Source organism: Trachemys scripta, chromosome 7 (assembly GCF_013100865.1).
Source record: "Trachemys scripta elegans isolate TJP31775 chromosome 7, CAS_Tse_1.0, whole genome shotgun sequence".
NCBI classification, from domain to species: domain Eukaryota; kingdom Metazoa; phylum Chordata; order Testudines; family Emydidae; genus Trachemys; species Trachemys scripta.
The window spans coordinates 32075906-32088705 of record NC_048304.1 but is presented as its reverse complement, the minus strand read 5'-3'; the positions used below and the strand labels follow the sequence as shown (position 1 = coordinate 32088705).

Here is a 12800-nt window from a genome sequence, read left to right as displayed (position 1 = left end):
ATCTGGCCTATGAGCCAGAATGGACTCAGGGCAAGAAGAAAGTATCCTGGAAGGGGAGTAGGGGCTAGCTGGTTAGAGGAGAGTGGGGGACTGGGAACCAGGACTCCTGGGTTCTGTTCCCAGCTTTACCACTAACTTTGGGCAAGTGCCTTCCCCTCTCAGTTTCCCTCATGACAAGAGGATGGAGGGCTTAGTACGTGAAAAGCCCTTTCCAATGCTATTGCAGACCCCTGCTCCTTTCCCCACCCCCACCTTCGACGCTGGCTGGATAGGGCCATGCTGCAGCCCCGCCCCAAAGTGCCAGGGTGGGGAGTGGCCTGTCCCAAGCTGTGGACGGACGGACGGACGGATGGGAGGGAGGGAGGGTTCTCACCTGTATGGCCTGCACCAGGCGGTTGCTGAGCTCCAGGGCGGCTGAGGCTGTGGAGGTCCCAAAGGAGGCAGCCCCGCGTTGCAGCCCCCGAATGATGCGCCCGTCCTTGCGGTACTGCTCGATGGGCAGCCAGAACAGGTCACGCAGCCCGTGGACTGGGGAAGGAAAAGAGGCCAGCTTAGCTGGAAGTGGGGGAACCCCAAGGGCAGAGATCACAGGAGAACAGCCCCCCCAGGGCACAGCACCCTTTCAACCCTCCCCCTCTAGACACCATTGCGTTCCTCCCACCTCCATCACCCCCACCCCACACTGGGTCCCCCCTCATGCCCAATACCCACTCCACACTCGCTCCAGGCCTCCATCTCCCTTACCTCCCACCTCTCCACGCTCACCCCAGCCCCCATCTCCCTTCCTCCTGCCCCATGCCTTCCACCCCTGACCTAGAGTGAGGTGGTTCTCCCTGCACAGGGGCTTGGCACAAAGCTGGGGGGCCCTGTGCAAGGAGGGGGTAGGGGGGCTGTGCCAGGAACTCACAGAGCTGGACGACGGAGTGCATGGGCCCCACACCACCCAGGATGCCTGGCAGCTGGTTCTTGCGGATGTCCGTCAGCCACTCAGTGAGGGCGTAGCTGATCACCTTGTCCACACCCAGGAGCCTGGTGGGGAACAGACAGAGGGTATTGTGGGAAAGAATGAGGCGCCCCCACCATGTCCTCTTAGAGAGGACTAAGCCCTGGAGCTACGCTACAGACTGAACCCCACCCCCTCCCCAGCATCTAGCAGGCCCCAGCAGTGCCAGTCAGGGTAAGAGAGCGGGGCAGAAACAGACAGCTCCATCCCACAGTCTGAGCCCTGCACGGGCACAGACCACACCCTCTGCCTGCATTGACTCCGCCTCCCTCTGCCCCCCAAGCACATCCCAGGCCCCCCAGTTCACCCATGTCTGCAGCAGAGGCGCTTGAGCTTGAGCTCAGAGCAGTTGAGCTGGGCCAAGCCGATGAGGATCCCGGCGAAGGTGCCCTGAAGAGGGGGAGAGAAAGGGTTAAAGCACTGCTGATGCACGGCCCACACCCCTCCCTACAGCCCACCCCTGCATCCCCCCCTCCCCAACACTCCCTATCCCACACCCATCCCCCACACCTCCATCCAGCTCCCCCATATATGCACAGCCCCCCAACGCCACTCCCCTCATATCATGTGTACCCTGCATTCCCCTGCTCCCATCTATGTATGACTCCCACGCCCCTGCACTGCCCTACCCCACAGTGCCACACACCCACCCACAATGTCCTCCCCCCAATAGCAGTGCTGCTAGCTAGGCACTCCTCTGTTCTAAACCTGGTTCCCACACTCAGCCCTCCTTGCCTCAGTTTCTCCAGTTGTAGAATGGGGATTACACCTCCTATGAACCGCCACCTCCTCCCCAAAAGCAGGCATGTCTCCACCCCCACCCTCCAGATATCCCCCGGTGACAAGAGAGGTTAGCTCTGTCCCCACAGCCCAGGCAACCAGGGTCAGTTTTGATGGAGTCTCCCTAGGCCAGTCTGATCTCAACTGACACCACCTTAACTTGTTCCACACCAGTTAACTTCACCCTGACCCCAGCAGGATTCAAACTAGTGACCTAAGGGTCAAAGGCATCACAGAGGGTTCCACTGCCCCCTCTAGTGCCAGCTCCTGGGGCTACATTAAGGCCCACCTGACAATAAGCCAAAGGAGTGGATTCTGCACCCCCAGACCCAGCAGAGAGGGAGCAGCAGCCCCACCCCCAAACTCTAGAGCCTGCCCCACGCCAACCCCCACCAGTACCAGAGCCCCCCCACCCCACCCTGGGCCAGATCCACCCCTCCCCCAGAGCCAGATGCCATCCCACTACCAACCCCCACCCCCAAGCCCACTCCTACCCAGGGCCAGATCCTGCACTCAAGCCACAGAGCTCATCCAACACTATCCCTCTCCACCACCAGTCCTTCCAGCAGGAGGCAGGAGGCTTTGGCTAGTTGTGGAGGGAGCGGGGGTCTGGGATTACCTGCCACCTCTGCCCCACCCAGAGGTTCACTGGCATCTCCCTGCCCCAGCCCCACTTACCACCTGGTCCATGGTCATGTGCTTCCCATGATAGTCCAGCCAGATGGGCACTTCTGACGTGAACCGGAACTCCCTGGGGATCAACCAATCGGGACAGAGAGCTAGAGAGACTGGCAGACGAGGGGGCAGGACTTACAGCCGGGCCACCTCATGGGCACAGATCTTATGCTAAGCAGGGCCCGAGCCTGGATGGAGACCACCAAAATCTTGGAGCTGCAGGCAGCGGGGTGGGGACTCAGCAGGGGGCGCTCTCCCCCTGCAGTGAGTGCTGACCCCAGCGCGGTGCTAGGGGGCGCTGTGCTACAGGGAGCAGAGATCAATATGAAGCACTCTGCCGGACAAAATGTGTAACTAAGGTCCTGCTGCTGCGTGGTCATTGATGGTCCCCCCGGTACCTCCTCTACGGATCAGGCGGTGGGAAACCCCATGATCCAGGCCGTAATTCTCCCTTCCATCATTTCTGTTCTGCCTCCTTCACCCCTCGTGTTCCTCCACCCACCGCTTCAATTTGAAATAAGATTCCCCTTCGCAGCACCCCCTGCGCCCCACCCCAGAGGCAGCAGCATCTCATACCTGAAGTAGATGGGTTGGTCCGTGGAGGACGAGGCATTGGAGGAGGAGCTGTTTTCGCTCAGTGTGGTCTCCACAGAAGCTGTCATTTCTACCCCCACCAACCCTGGCCCCCGGCTCCCTTCCTGCTCCTTCCCCAGGGATTCGGACTCGGTGGCTGGGCTGGCTCGGACCCCTGGATCTGGGCGGGCTATTGGGGGGAGGGGAGAGAAAAAAAGGTGGTCAAGGAGCAGGGGCTTCACCTCCCTTCCCCTCTCCCCCCGCCCCCCCCCCCCCCGCCCCCTCTCAGGTTCCTCCTCTAACTCAGCAGGTTGTACATGCTCTTGGCAGCTCAGGCCTTAGCAACACCCCCATCTTGTGGTGACAGGTGGTAGTGTAGCGGGCAAAGCCCATGAAAAGCTGTCAGGAGCCCAGGTTATAGTCACTGTAACACTTGGTGTGGCCAGATGCTCACGTGGCCCGAGAGTCTGTCCCCCTGCCTCAGTTTCCCCAGCACGAGGAAGGTTTATGCCGGGGCTACAAAGATTCAGAAGAGGAAGCTTTATCCCTCCCGAGCCAGCCAGCACCTCTGGGCTACTCTTCAACTTACCTTCTGTCCCAGCCTCCATGGGCAACACAGGGTTAATGCTGACAGCCAGACTGGTGAAGAAATCCTTCAGGAAAAACAAGGCATCCTGGTGGGGGGGAGAGGCAGCAACAGGCAGTGTTATACTGGACGGTGGACAGCCCTCAGTCACAGACCTGCTGCACTAATTACCCTTCTTTCAGGCTAAATGGAAGGAGAAGTTAAGCCCCTTTATGAGGGAAAGAGCTGGAAACAATAGAAGCCACTGCCCAAGGCCGCAGGCCTGAGCCCTGTGGGGTTTCCAGACCGCCTGCAAATGTAGGGGCTGGGGGATTGCTTGGCAAGCTGGGTGTGTGTGCGAGGCAGAGAGCCAGGAGACAGCGAGAGAAGCGGAGGTGAGTGTGGCCCTGGAAGACAGGAGGGGGACCCAGCTCCTTGGACATCGGGCTAGCTGGAGAGACAGACTTGGAAATTGTGAGCAAGGAACCAGCTGTTCGTTTCTGCTGTGATCAGGGACACAGGACTATGGGCAGGGGTGAAAGTGGGCCTGTACGGCATACCGGTAAGAAGCCGGTACCATCCCGTACGCAGCACATGTTAAAGCGCTGCTGCGGCAGTGTTTTAACGTCGCTGCCCCTTCCCTGTCGGCAGCTCTGCCGGTAGGAATCCTACCAGCAGGGCTGCCGATGGGGGAGGCAAAAGGGGCAGCTGCCCCGGGGCCAGTGATTTAATAGGGCCCGGGACTCCCAGCCATAGGTGCTGACTCCATGGGTGCTCCGGGGCTGGAGCACCCACAGGGAAAAATTGGTGGGTGCTCAGTACCCACCAGCAACTCCCCGCCCAGCTCACCTCTGCCTCCGCTCTGCCTACTCCCCTGAGCGCACCGCCTGCCCGCTTTTCCCCCTCCTTCCCAGTGCTTGCGCCACGAAACAGCTGTTTTGCACAGCTGGGAGGGAGGGGGAACGCGGTGCGCTCGGGAAGAGGTGGCGCCAGGGCAGGGATTTGGGGAAGGGGTCCAATTGGGCAGGGAGGGGGCGGACTTAGGGTGGGGACTTTGGGGAAGGGGTTGTAATGGGGGCAAGGCAGGGGTGGGGAAAGGGCCAGGGGGGCGCAAGCTCCCACCGGCGCCGGGGAAAGTTGGCGCCTATGCTCCTAGCGACCGCTGCAGCAGCACTGGAGCCCCAGACCCTTTTAAATTGCTGCCGGAGCCCCTGATCCCCCAGCCCACCCCTTCTGCCTGAGGCCCTGCCCCTTCCGGGGGCTGGAGCTGGCCCCCGTACCGGTAAGAATTTAATATTACTTTCACCCCTGACTGTGGGGACGTTCTTTGTAAACAGACAGGATTGCAACAGAGAACTTGCCCCCCCTCGCATCATCCATTTCTCCTCCTCTTGGAGACGATAACTCGGAAAGACACCAGATGCTGGAAAATCGCTCAGGCCAAGGGAGCGCCAGGCAGAGTCAGAGCCCATCATTCGGAAAGGAGGGGGTGGGAGGTGGGGGAATCCTTGAGTGGGGAGGGACAATGCTGAAGCCCAGGAAGTTGGAGCTCTAGGAGAGAAAGCTGATCCATTCATACCTGTAGACACAGGCCTTTCTGCTCTAGGGGGCACCAGCTCTGATCCAGCCCCACAGCAGGGAACTGGCATACAAGGCCTTTCCCCTTGAGGGGGTGCTGGTCTGAATCCAGAACCAGGTCATTAGGGTCCTGGGGGGGGGGAGGGGAGATGTATCTGGATCAGGGCTCCCCCAGGGTGTGGGGCCAGGGCAGGGAGTCTCTAGGCAGGGCCCATGGAGCTATCTGCAGCCCCCCCTCACCTGGTCGATGTTGAGGCGCAGCGGCAAGAGGGAGACACGCAGGCAGCACTCGGGGCCGCCCAGCCCGGCCTCAGGACAGACATGCAGGGCCTTGATGGTGAGCTGTGAGGGGAGATGTCCATCACTCACAGGGGGGAGGAAGGGAGGTGTACGGTCCACTGCCCTCCCTCAGCAGGGATGGAGCAAGCACCCCAGCCCTCCCCCAGTTCAGATCTCACACCCAGCCCCAGCACCCATCCCACACCAAAACGCTCCCCCCAGAACCCTCTCCCTGCCCAGAGCCCACCCCTATACAGAGCTCACTGCCCCCCTCCCAACCGCAGTGCCCACCCCACCCCCCTCTCTTCATGCCCACCCCAAATACCTTCCCCATCCCCCAGCTGCAGTGGCTGCCCCACATCAACAGCCCTCAGAACTCCCCCTAACCCAGGCCTGGATCCTACCCCACAACCTCTCCTTAAGCCCCAGCACTCATCTCATGTCAACTCCCTAGTATCTGCCCTCATCCCACCCCAGCCCCGACCCTTGCCCCTTACCCATCCCTCTGTCAGCCCCCTGGCAGTACCATGTTGGAGTGGGCCCGGCGTGGCATCTTCTCGCTGGTGTACAGGTAGAGGAACTTGTTGATCTGAGAGGAGGCCAGCCGGTCCCGGATCTCCAGCTCCTGCACGATGAACACCTGCCGCGACACTGGCTGCTCCTCCAGCTCCGTGGGCAGCTTCTCTGCCCCACTGGGATAGGTCTCATGCTGGAAGCTCACCTGGAGGGAGGGGAAGAGGCTAAGGCTTGATGATAGCATGTGGGGGGGGGGGTCCCTGCCAAGCCAGACACCCCCCTGCAGAAGGGCTGGGAGCAGAACGCGGCTTTATAGCGTCGGGGGAGTTGAACATCATGTCTATGACAAGGAGGTCAGACCAATGGGCCTACCCAGCCGCTATCCTGTGGTAGGGAGATCCTCAGAAGAGCCTTTGTGGGATGGACGTAAGCCCCACCCACTCACACACACCCCCGCCCTCACCTTGGTGAGCTGTATCTCCATGAGCAGGTCATGGAGGCGCCCGGTCCCACCCTGTGTGCGCCAGGTGTTCTGGGGCCGGTTGGCCATGGAGGAGCGGGAAGGGGAGCTGCGGGCGCTCGACAGGCCGGGCCTCATCCTGCAGGGTGGGGGAGAGAGAGGGTCAGAGCTGCTCAGCCCAGCCCAGCCCCAGGGCAGGCCGTGCCTGCCAGGTAGCAAGGTCTCACCTGGGTGAGTGGGCATGTCCTGGGGGGGCACGCCCAACCCCAAAATCCCGCCCTCCATAAAGGTGCCAGACCACTGAGATCTCACGCAGCATGACCCGGCTCTCGGGCAATGGGAAGTGTGCCGGGGCCTTCAGCAGGTCTGTGCTGCCCAGCGGGCGCGAGAAGTAGCCGTCCTTGATGGGCACTGGCCCTTCCAGCAGCTTTGTCACAACTGGCTCTCCGTCCTTTGGCTGGGGGTGGGTGAGACACACACAGAGGCAGGCCTCAGAGCAATCAGTGGACCCAGGTGTCCAAGCCCCGCCCCCAATATCCCACTACTTCATCCTTCCTAAAAAAATCCAGGCATTTGGACCCGGCCCAGCCTTGCCCCACCCCAACCTCTCCCTCCCAGCTCCCCATGGACCCCAAAGCCCCACCCCATATCAGTCATAGCCCCCCAGGCCTCACAGCTTCCCCTCGGTCTCCCATCCCCATTGCCCTCAGCCCCCACAGGCTCTGCCTCCCCTTACTGGGATGCCCATGCCGGGTGCGTCCAGGATGCAGAAGTCGTCATTGTCGGTGGCCTCGCTCTCCTCCTCGCTGCCCTCCGAGGAGCAGAAATCTAGCCCCACTTCCATGGGGGTCGGGGGCAGGGCTGCAGGGGGTGGGTGGCAGGGCTTGCCCCCAGCACTGTTCTCCCCTGGGAAGAGATACACTGAAACGGGGGAGGTTTGGTGCAACTGCCCGGCCTCTCCTGGGAGGGGAGAGGGACATAGGTGAGATCGACCCCAATGAGATACTCCTGCCATCCCACCCGACATCCACCCTGCCCTGGATTAGGCCAACAGGTCCCTTCAGCCCCACATTTCCCTCCCGAGTCCCGGATCAGGCCAATAGGCCCCTCCAGCCCCAGATTAGCCCATTCAGCCAGCTGACGATTTGGGAGCTAGGGGTGACATTTCTCTAGCCCTGCAGCAGGAGTGATGCAGCCACATGCCACCCAGCCTCCAACCCTTCCCCTCTGCCCCCCACCGTGCCCAGCAGCCCCCAAGGAGTTGAAGAGGCAGCGAGGGAACAACACGGTCCCCTCGGCTCCCCAGGCTCTCACTGGCAGCCCTTACCAGACTCTAATGTCAGGTCCCTCAGGCTGCGGTCGGTGTCGATGAGGGCGTCAGTCAGGTCCCGCTGGTTAATGGTGGCCGTCTCGGCGGGCAGGCAGGAGGGCAGCGAGGCCGGGCTCTCTGACAGCTGGGGACCAACAAGAACCAGGGGGTGTTATGTACCGAGTGATGGGTACCCATGGATCAGCACTGCCAAGGGAGAGCAGCCCCACCCTGCTCCCTGGGGCACAGCACACACTAGCACTGTGTGGGGCCACTCGGGTCAGTGCTGACGGCCAGGGGAGACACCCTCTACTGCGCTAAGTTCCCTCTAAGCTGCGCAGCCACCTATTAAGCCCCACCGGCCCCAGCATTGACCTGCCTCGGCTGGGGGGAGAGGAACCCCTCCCTCAGCCCAGCCCAGCTGGAGCTGCCGCAGCTGGGGAGAGAGAGCTGGTGGGAGTCCTGTCTCCTCACTAAAGCCCTGGGGCAGCCTGCACTCCAAACCCCTCATCCCTGGCCCCACCCCAGAGCCTGCACTCCCCCACACTCCAACCCTCTGCCCCAGCCCTGAGCCCCCTCCTGCACCCCAAACACATCCCCAGCCCCACCTGAGCCCTCATCCCAACTCTCTGTCCCAGCCCTGAGCCCCCTCCCACACTCTGAACCCCTCAGTCCCACCCCCACCACATGAATTTTGATATAAAATTCGCTCCGCACGTGGACGTAAAAAAATTAGAGGAAACACTGCCTGGGCCCTGCTGTCCTGCAGAACAGTGCCCCCTAGCGCCGCAAGAGTCTGCTCTGATTGCTAGGGCAGAGCACCACCTACTGAACTGCCCCCGTCCCTCCAGCATATGCCTTTCCTTCACAGCTGTTACGGTCCGACCATCAGATCATCCTGTCCAAGCTCCCGCAAAATGCAAGCCAGAGAACTTCCCCATGAGATCACTGCATCCAGCCCAGATCTGATGGTTGAGCTAGAGTGTAGCTCAGAGACAAACACAGAGTCTTGATTTAAAGACCCTCAAGGGCTGGAGCCCACCCCGCATAAGTTGCTGCAATGGTGAATCTCTCCCTGCTAAAAAAAGAAGGAAAAAAAAAAAAAGTGTGCCTTATTTCTCCTGATTGGTGCAGCTTCAGGTATTGGATCTCATGCCTCCAGCCATGCCCCAAACTGGCTCAGCCCCACCTACCTAAACTACGAAAGATCCCTGAGCATGCCCCCCATTCAGGCACTGAACTGGCGTGACCCTGCTTAGCTAGAGCTTTGGAAGATCCCCATGCAGGTCCCCCATCCAGGCACCAAGCCAGCCTGACCTTCTCAGCTAGGGATGACACCAGTCCAGCCTTCCTCGCCCTACCTGCACCTTCTGGCCAGCGATCTCCGTTGGGCTGTCCTGCCGGGGTGGCGGGTGGAGGTCCCCGTGGTTGACCACGTACTGGATAAGGTTGGCCAGCATGGCGCAGGAGTCGGCACAGGTATGGAGATGCACCACGTTGTTGGAGCAGCGCAGCTCGAACAGCGGCTGGGTCTGGGGTGGAACAAAGCGAATGAGAGACAGCACGTGTCATACTGGGGTGGGGAGCTAGAGCAATGGGATCCCAGATCCTTGGGAAAGGTCAGCACAGGGCTCCTGAGGGGAGGTGGGGCAGCTTAGGTCCCACAGGCTCAAAACGCAGCAAGGCTGCTTTGAAAACACCAGAAGCTGCACTGGAGAAGACTCTCACACCGCAAGGCTACAGCGACGGACGAGAAGGGCTGGGAAGTCACCCGCCTACTGCATTCGGCCACATGGAGTGTCCTCCCCACCCTGCGCAGTCACCTCTTAAAGTGGGGGGGTTCTCTCCTGGGATTTCCATTGCAGTTACCAGGCCTGCCCCCACCCCACCCTTTCTGGCTGGGCTGAGCCTCACCAGCTTCCCGTCGGCGCTCCCCTTCCACGTGGTGATGACCAGCTCCAGTAGATCCACGTCCAGGACACACACGTAATCTGAGGCCAAGGGAGAGCAGAGATTCAGCCTGACTGGATCCCTGGGTCTATCCTGGGCTCTGGGAAGGGAGTGGGGCCTGGTGGGTTGGAGCAGCGGGGGCTGGGAGTCAGGACTCCTGGGTTCTGCTCCATGTTCTCTCTCTTCTTTGGGCATGTCCTCCCCCCCCTTCTTTGGGTATTAGTTTCCCTGCAGCAATTAACACACCCAGGACGGGGGACGGTTAAATCCATTCAAACATTTGGGAAGCCCCTTGAAATCCACAGATGGAAAATTGTTAAGCAATACGGAGTGTCTTCTACAGAGCAGCCTGCCACCACGCTGGGCTATGAGCACCAGCTCCCTCATCCAAATACTGACCAGGTGCAAGCTTGCTTAGCTTGAAAGACCTGCCGAGAGCCCAGCCTAAGGGGCTATGGGGGCATGATGCTTGAGGGACACCTGCTGCTCCCCAGCAGCCTTTCAAATTGCTGCTGTTTTCAGTGCCCAGAGCACAGCAGAAGGACGGACATGCGGCCCGTCCAGCTCTTACCCTTCCGCAGATCGACCGTCTCCACGTCGCATTTGTCAGACAGGTAGATGGCAGAGTCATCCAGAATAAACCTGGGGGAAGGGGAGAGTGACTTAAACCCTGCCGCCCCTCCAGTAGGCACATGCCAGCCCGATCGAATACAATCAAGATCTTGTCCATTATTGTACAGTAACTATGAACCCAAGGGCCCCACACAGTGCAATAGGTATCAGCAGGGCCTTCTGGCCCTGTTACACGGACCCTGGCTCCCACCCTGGGCCAAGGGAGTAAGCGCCGGGGAGCGGTGGCTCAAGGAATAGGACATGGGTCCTTTCCCCTCTAGAGGGCATTGGTGCCAATCCAGCCCAGGGTGGGAAGACAGGGAATGGCACACGGGCCTTTCCTCTCTAGGGGTGCTGGCTCTGATCTGGCCCCCAGAACAGTGGGATTGGCTGGCTCGAGAGGATGGAGAACTGGATATAGGGCCTTCTAGCAGTGCCGGCTCTGCCTGGCCCGAGGGTGGGGAGACTGGCTGGCTCAGGGGGGCAGGGAATGGAATACAGGGTGCCAGCTGGTGTGAGACTCCTGCAATAAGCGCACCCGGCCCAGCAGTTCACAGCTACACCCCAGGTAACTGGAGTAGACATAGGCAGAGAAATCACTCAGGATTCCATCATACTGGGCTCCTTCTACTGCGCCCACCACCATGGCATCCAGGCACCCGCACGATGGCAGCTCCAGAGCTGCTGACCCCAACTTCTTCCACACAAGCCAGCACTTGGTTATTGTGCGCAGCCCAGGCTCGGCCCAGAGAGAACAGGTCTCAAGCCCCCTGATCTCACCAGCCCAGGGAGAGACAGGCCCTCCCTGGAGAGGGCAGCTCTCTTGGGTTGTCCCCAGCTGGATGACGCCTACCTGAGCAGGAAGATCGAAGTATCCACAATGATGTTGCTGGACAAGGTGAAGGTCTCGGCCGTGATGAGCACGCGGACGGGGAGGTACAGGGGCCTGAGGGGTGAGATGGTAGTGACTGAACCAGTGTGAGGGTGGGGCGTGATAGGAGGGCTAAAGGAGCCAGGAAGAGTCCCCGCACAGCAGGGTTATCCCACAGCCCCCCCGCCAAGATGGGATCGCAGCCTTCACAGGGGACAGATGATCCACGGCTGCCCTTTGCTGGGTCCTTACTCCTTGCTCTGAAGCATGCGGTACTGGCCACAGCCGGAGACAGGATACTGAACCAGATGGAGCTCGGTTCTGATCCTCTCTGGCCGGGCCAGTGTTCCTGTCCCACCTGAGACTATCTCAAGGTGACAGAGGCTCCCACCAACGCATCCAGTCTCCAAGATGCCAAGATAAGAAGTAGAGCAGACAGCAGAGATCAGGCCAGGTTTTGCTTTAACAAAGACCCCACTCCCCTCCCAGAACTGGGGATAGAACCCTGGAGTCCTGGTTCCCAGACCCCCCTGCTCTAACCCACTAGATTCCACTTGCCTCTCCGAGCTGGGACAGAACCTGGGAGTCTGGATTCCCTCAAACCAGATCTGCCAATCTAACTTCTCTGTCTCACCTCTGTTCCTCCTGTACAAACAGCCAAGGGCCTCTCCTATTTTACAGCCACCCTTTTCTCCATGCGGCCCACTCGCCTCTGCTCCCCTCAGTACCTGTAGTCAACCGCACAGCAGAAGAGGTGGGTGTGCAGCACCGTAATGACCGTTGGGGGGACAAAGCCCAGAATCGGATCGTCCAGTACGTCCAGGAAGTCAATCAGCTGAAAGAGCGAGAGTGTGAGCGTGTGCACCCCAGACAGCAGGTCTTCATAGGGGCAGAAAGGCCCATGCCGATCCCCTGAGCTGGAGGACACCTCCCCCGCTCCCTGCATCCAGCCCCAGTCCCCTGTGGTTGAACTAGGAGGATTCTCTTTAGACCAGGGGTGTCGGACATACAGATCTAGCCTGGCCAATGCATTTGTGTTGGCCAGAATCTCAGCTTTCATGAAAAAAGGAGTCAGTTTTTAGGCCTCCATGTGCCTAGAGTATAACCAATTTCATAGCAACTGCCTGAGTCTGCCAAAAGCCTGAGCCAATGGCTGAGAGATGCGGGAGCTGCACTGAGTGAAAGTGACACAGCGACCTGCTAGTCTCAGAGCTGACCTTTCCACTTGACACTCTCATCTGGCCCCAATCCGTACCAGATTTATCCTCACAAACACCCCTTGGAGGCAGGGCAGGGTTCTTATCCCCACGGCAGATTGGGAAACTGAGGCACAGAGAGGCAAAATGACTTGCCCACGGTCACAGCAGGCTAGTGGCAGAGCTGGAAATAGAATCCAGGTCTCCCAAGTCCCAGTCCAGTGCTCTAGCCATTCAGACACCCAGCCTCACTCCATCACCACTTTATAAGTAGGGAAAAAGAGGCCCAAAGACTTGCCCACGGTCACACAGGCAGCCTATGGCAGAGCCAGGAATTGAGCCCAGGCCTCAAGTCCCTGGTGAACACCCTAACCACTGGGCAATGCCCCCTCTGGTCCAGATCAGCTATTCCACTGTTGATCATGGCAGCGGA

At 60.0% G+C, this 12800-nt stretch overlaps 1 protein-coding gene across 3 annotated transcripts in view; it reads right to left on the bottom strand.

Annotated features, from left to right (window-relative positions):
- The window catches only part of ATG2A (autophagy related 2A), a 38103-nt gene that overhangs the window by 1141 nt on the left and 24162 nt on the right, over positions 1-12800 (bottom strand). Inside the window, exons 24-40 of one of the 3 annotated variants that reach the window (XM_034776136.1) lie at positions 11900-12006; positions 11154-11246; positions 10260-10330; positions 9653-9729; positions 9100-9270; positions 7757-7883; positions 7166-7389; positions 6657-6886; positions 6433-6568; positions 5980-6174; positions 5415-5516; positions 3621-3705; positions 3035-3221; positions 2462-2534; positions 1311-1393; positions 908-1029; positions 374-528 (exon numbers count right to left, since the gene is read on the bottom strand). In XM_034776136.1, coding sequence (XP_034632027.1) covers positions 374-528; positions 908-1029; positions 1311-1393; positions 2462-2534; positions 3035-3221; positions 3621-3705; positions 5415-5516; positions 5980-6174; positions 6433-6568; positions 6657-6886; positions 7166-7389; positions 7757-7883; positions 9100-9270; positions 9653-9729; positions 10260-10330; positions 11154-11246; positions 11900-12006 — 2238 coding nt within the window. Of the gene's footprint in view, positions 1-373; positions 529-907; positions 1030-1310; positions 1394-2461; positions 2572-3034; positions 3222-3620; positions 3706-5414; positions 5517-5979; positions 6175-6432; positions 6569-6656; positions 6887-7165; positions 7390-7756; positions 7884-9099; positions 9271-9652; positions 9730-10259; positions 10331-11153; positions 11247-11899; positions 12007-12800 lie in introns of those variants that run through there. The other 2 variants (XM_034776137.1, XM_034776138.1) reach the window with 2 other exon arrangements.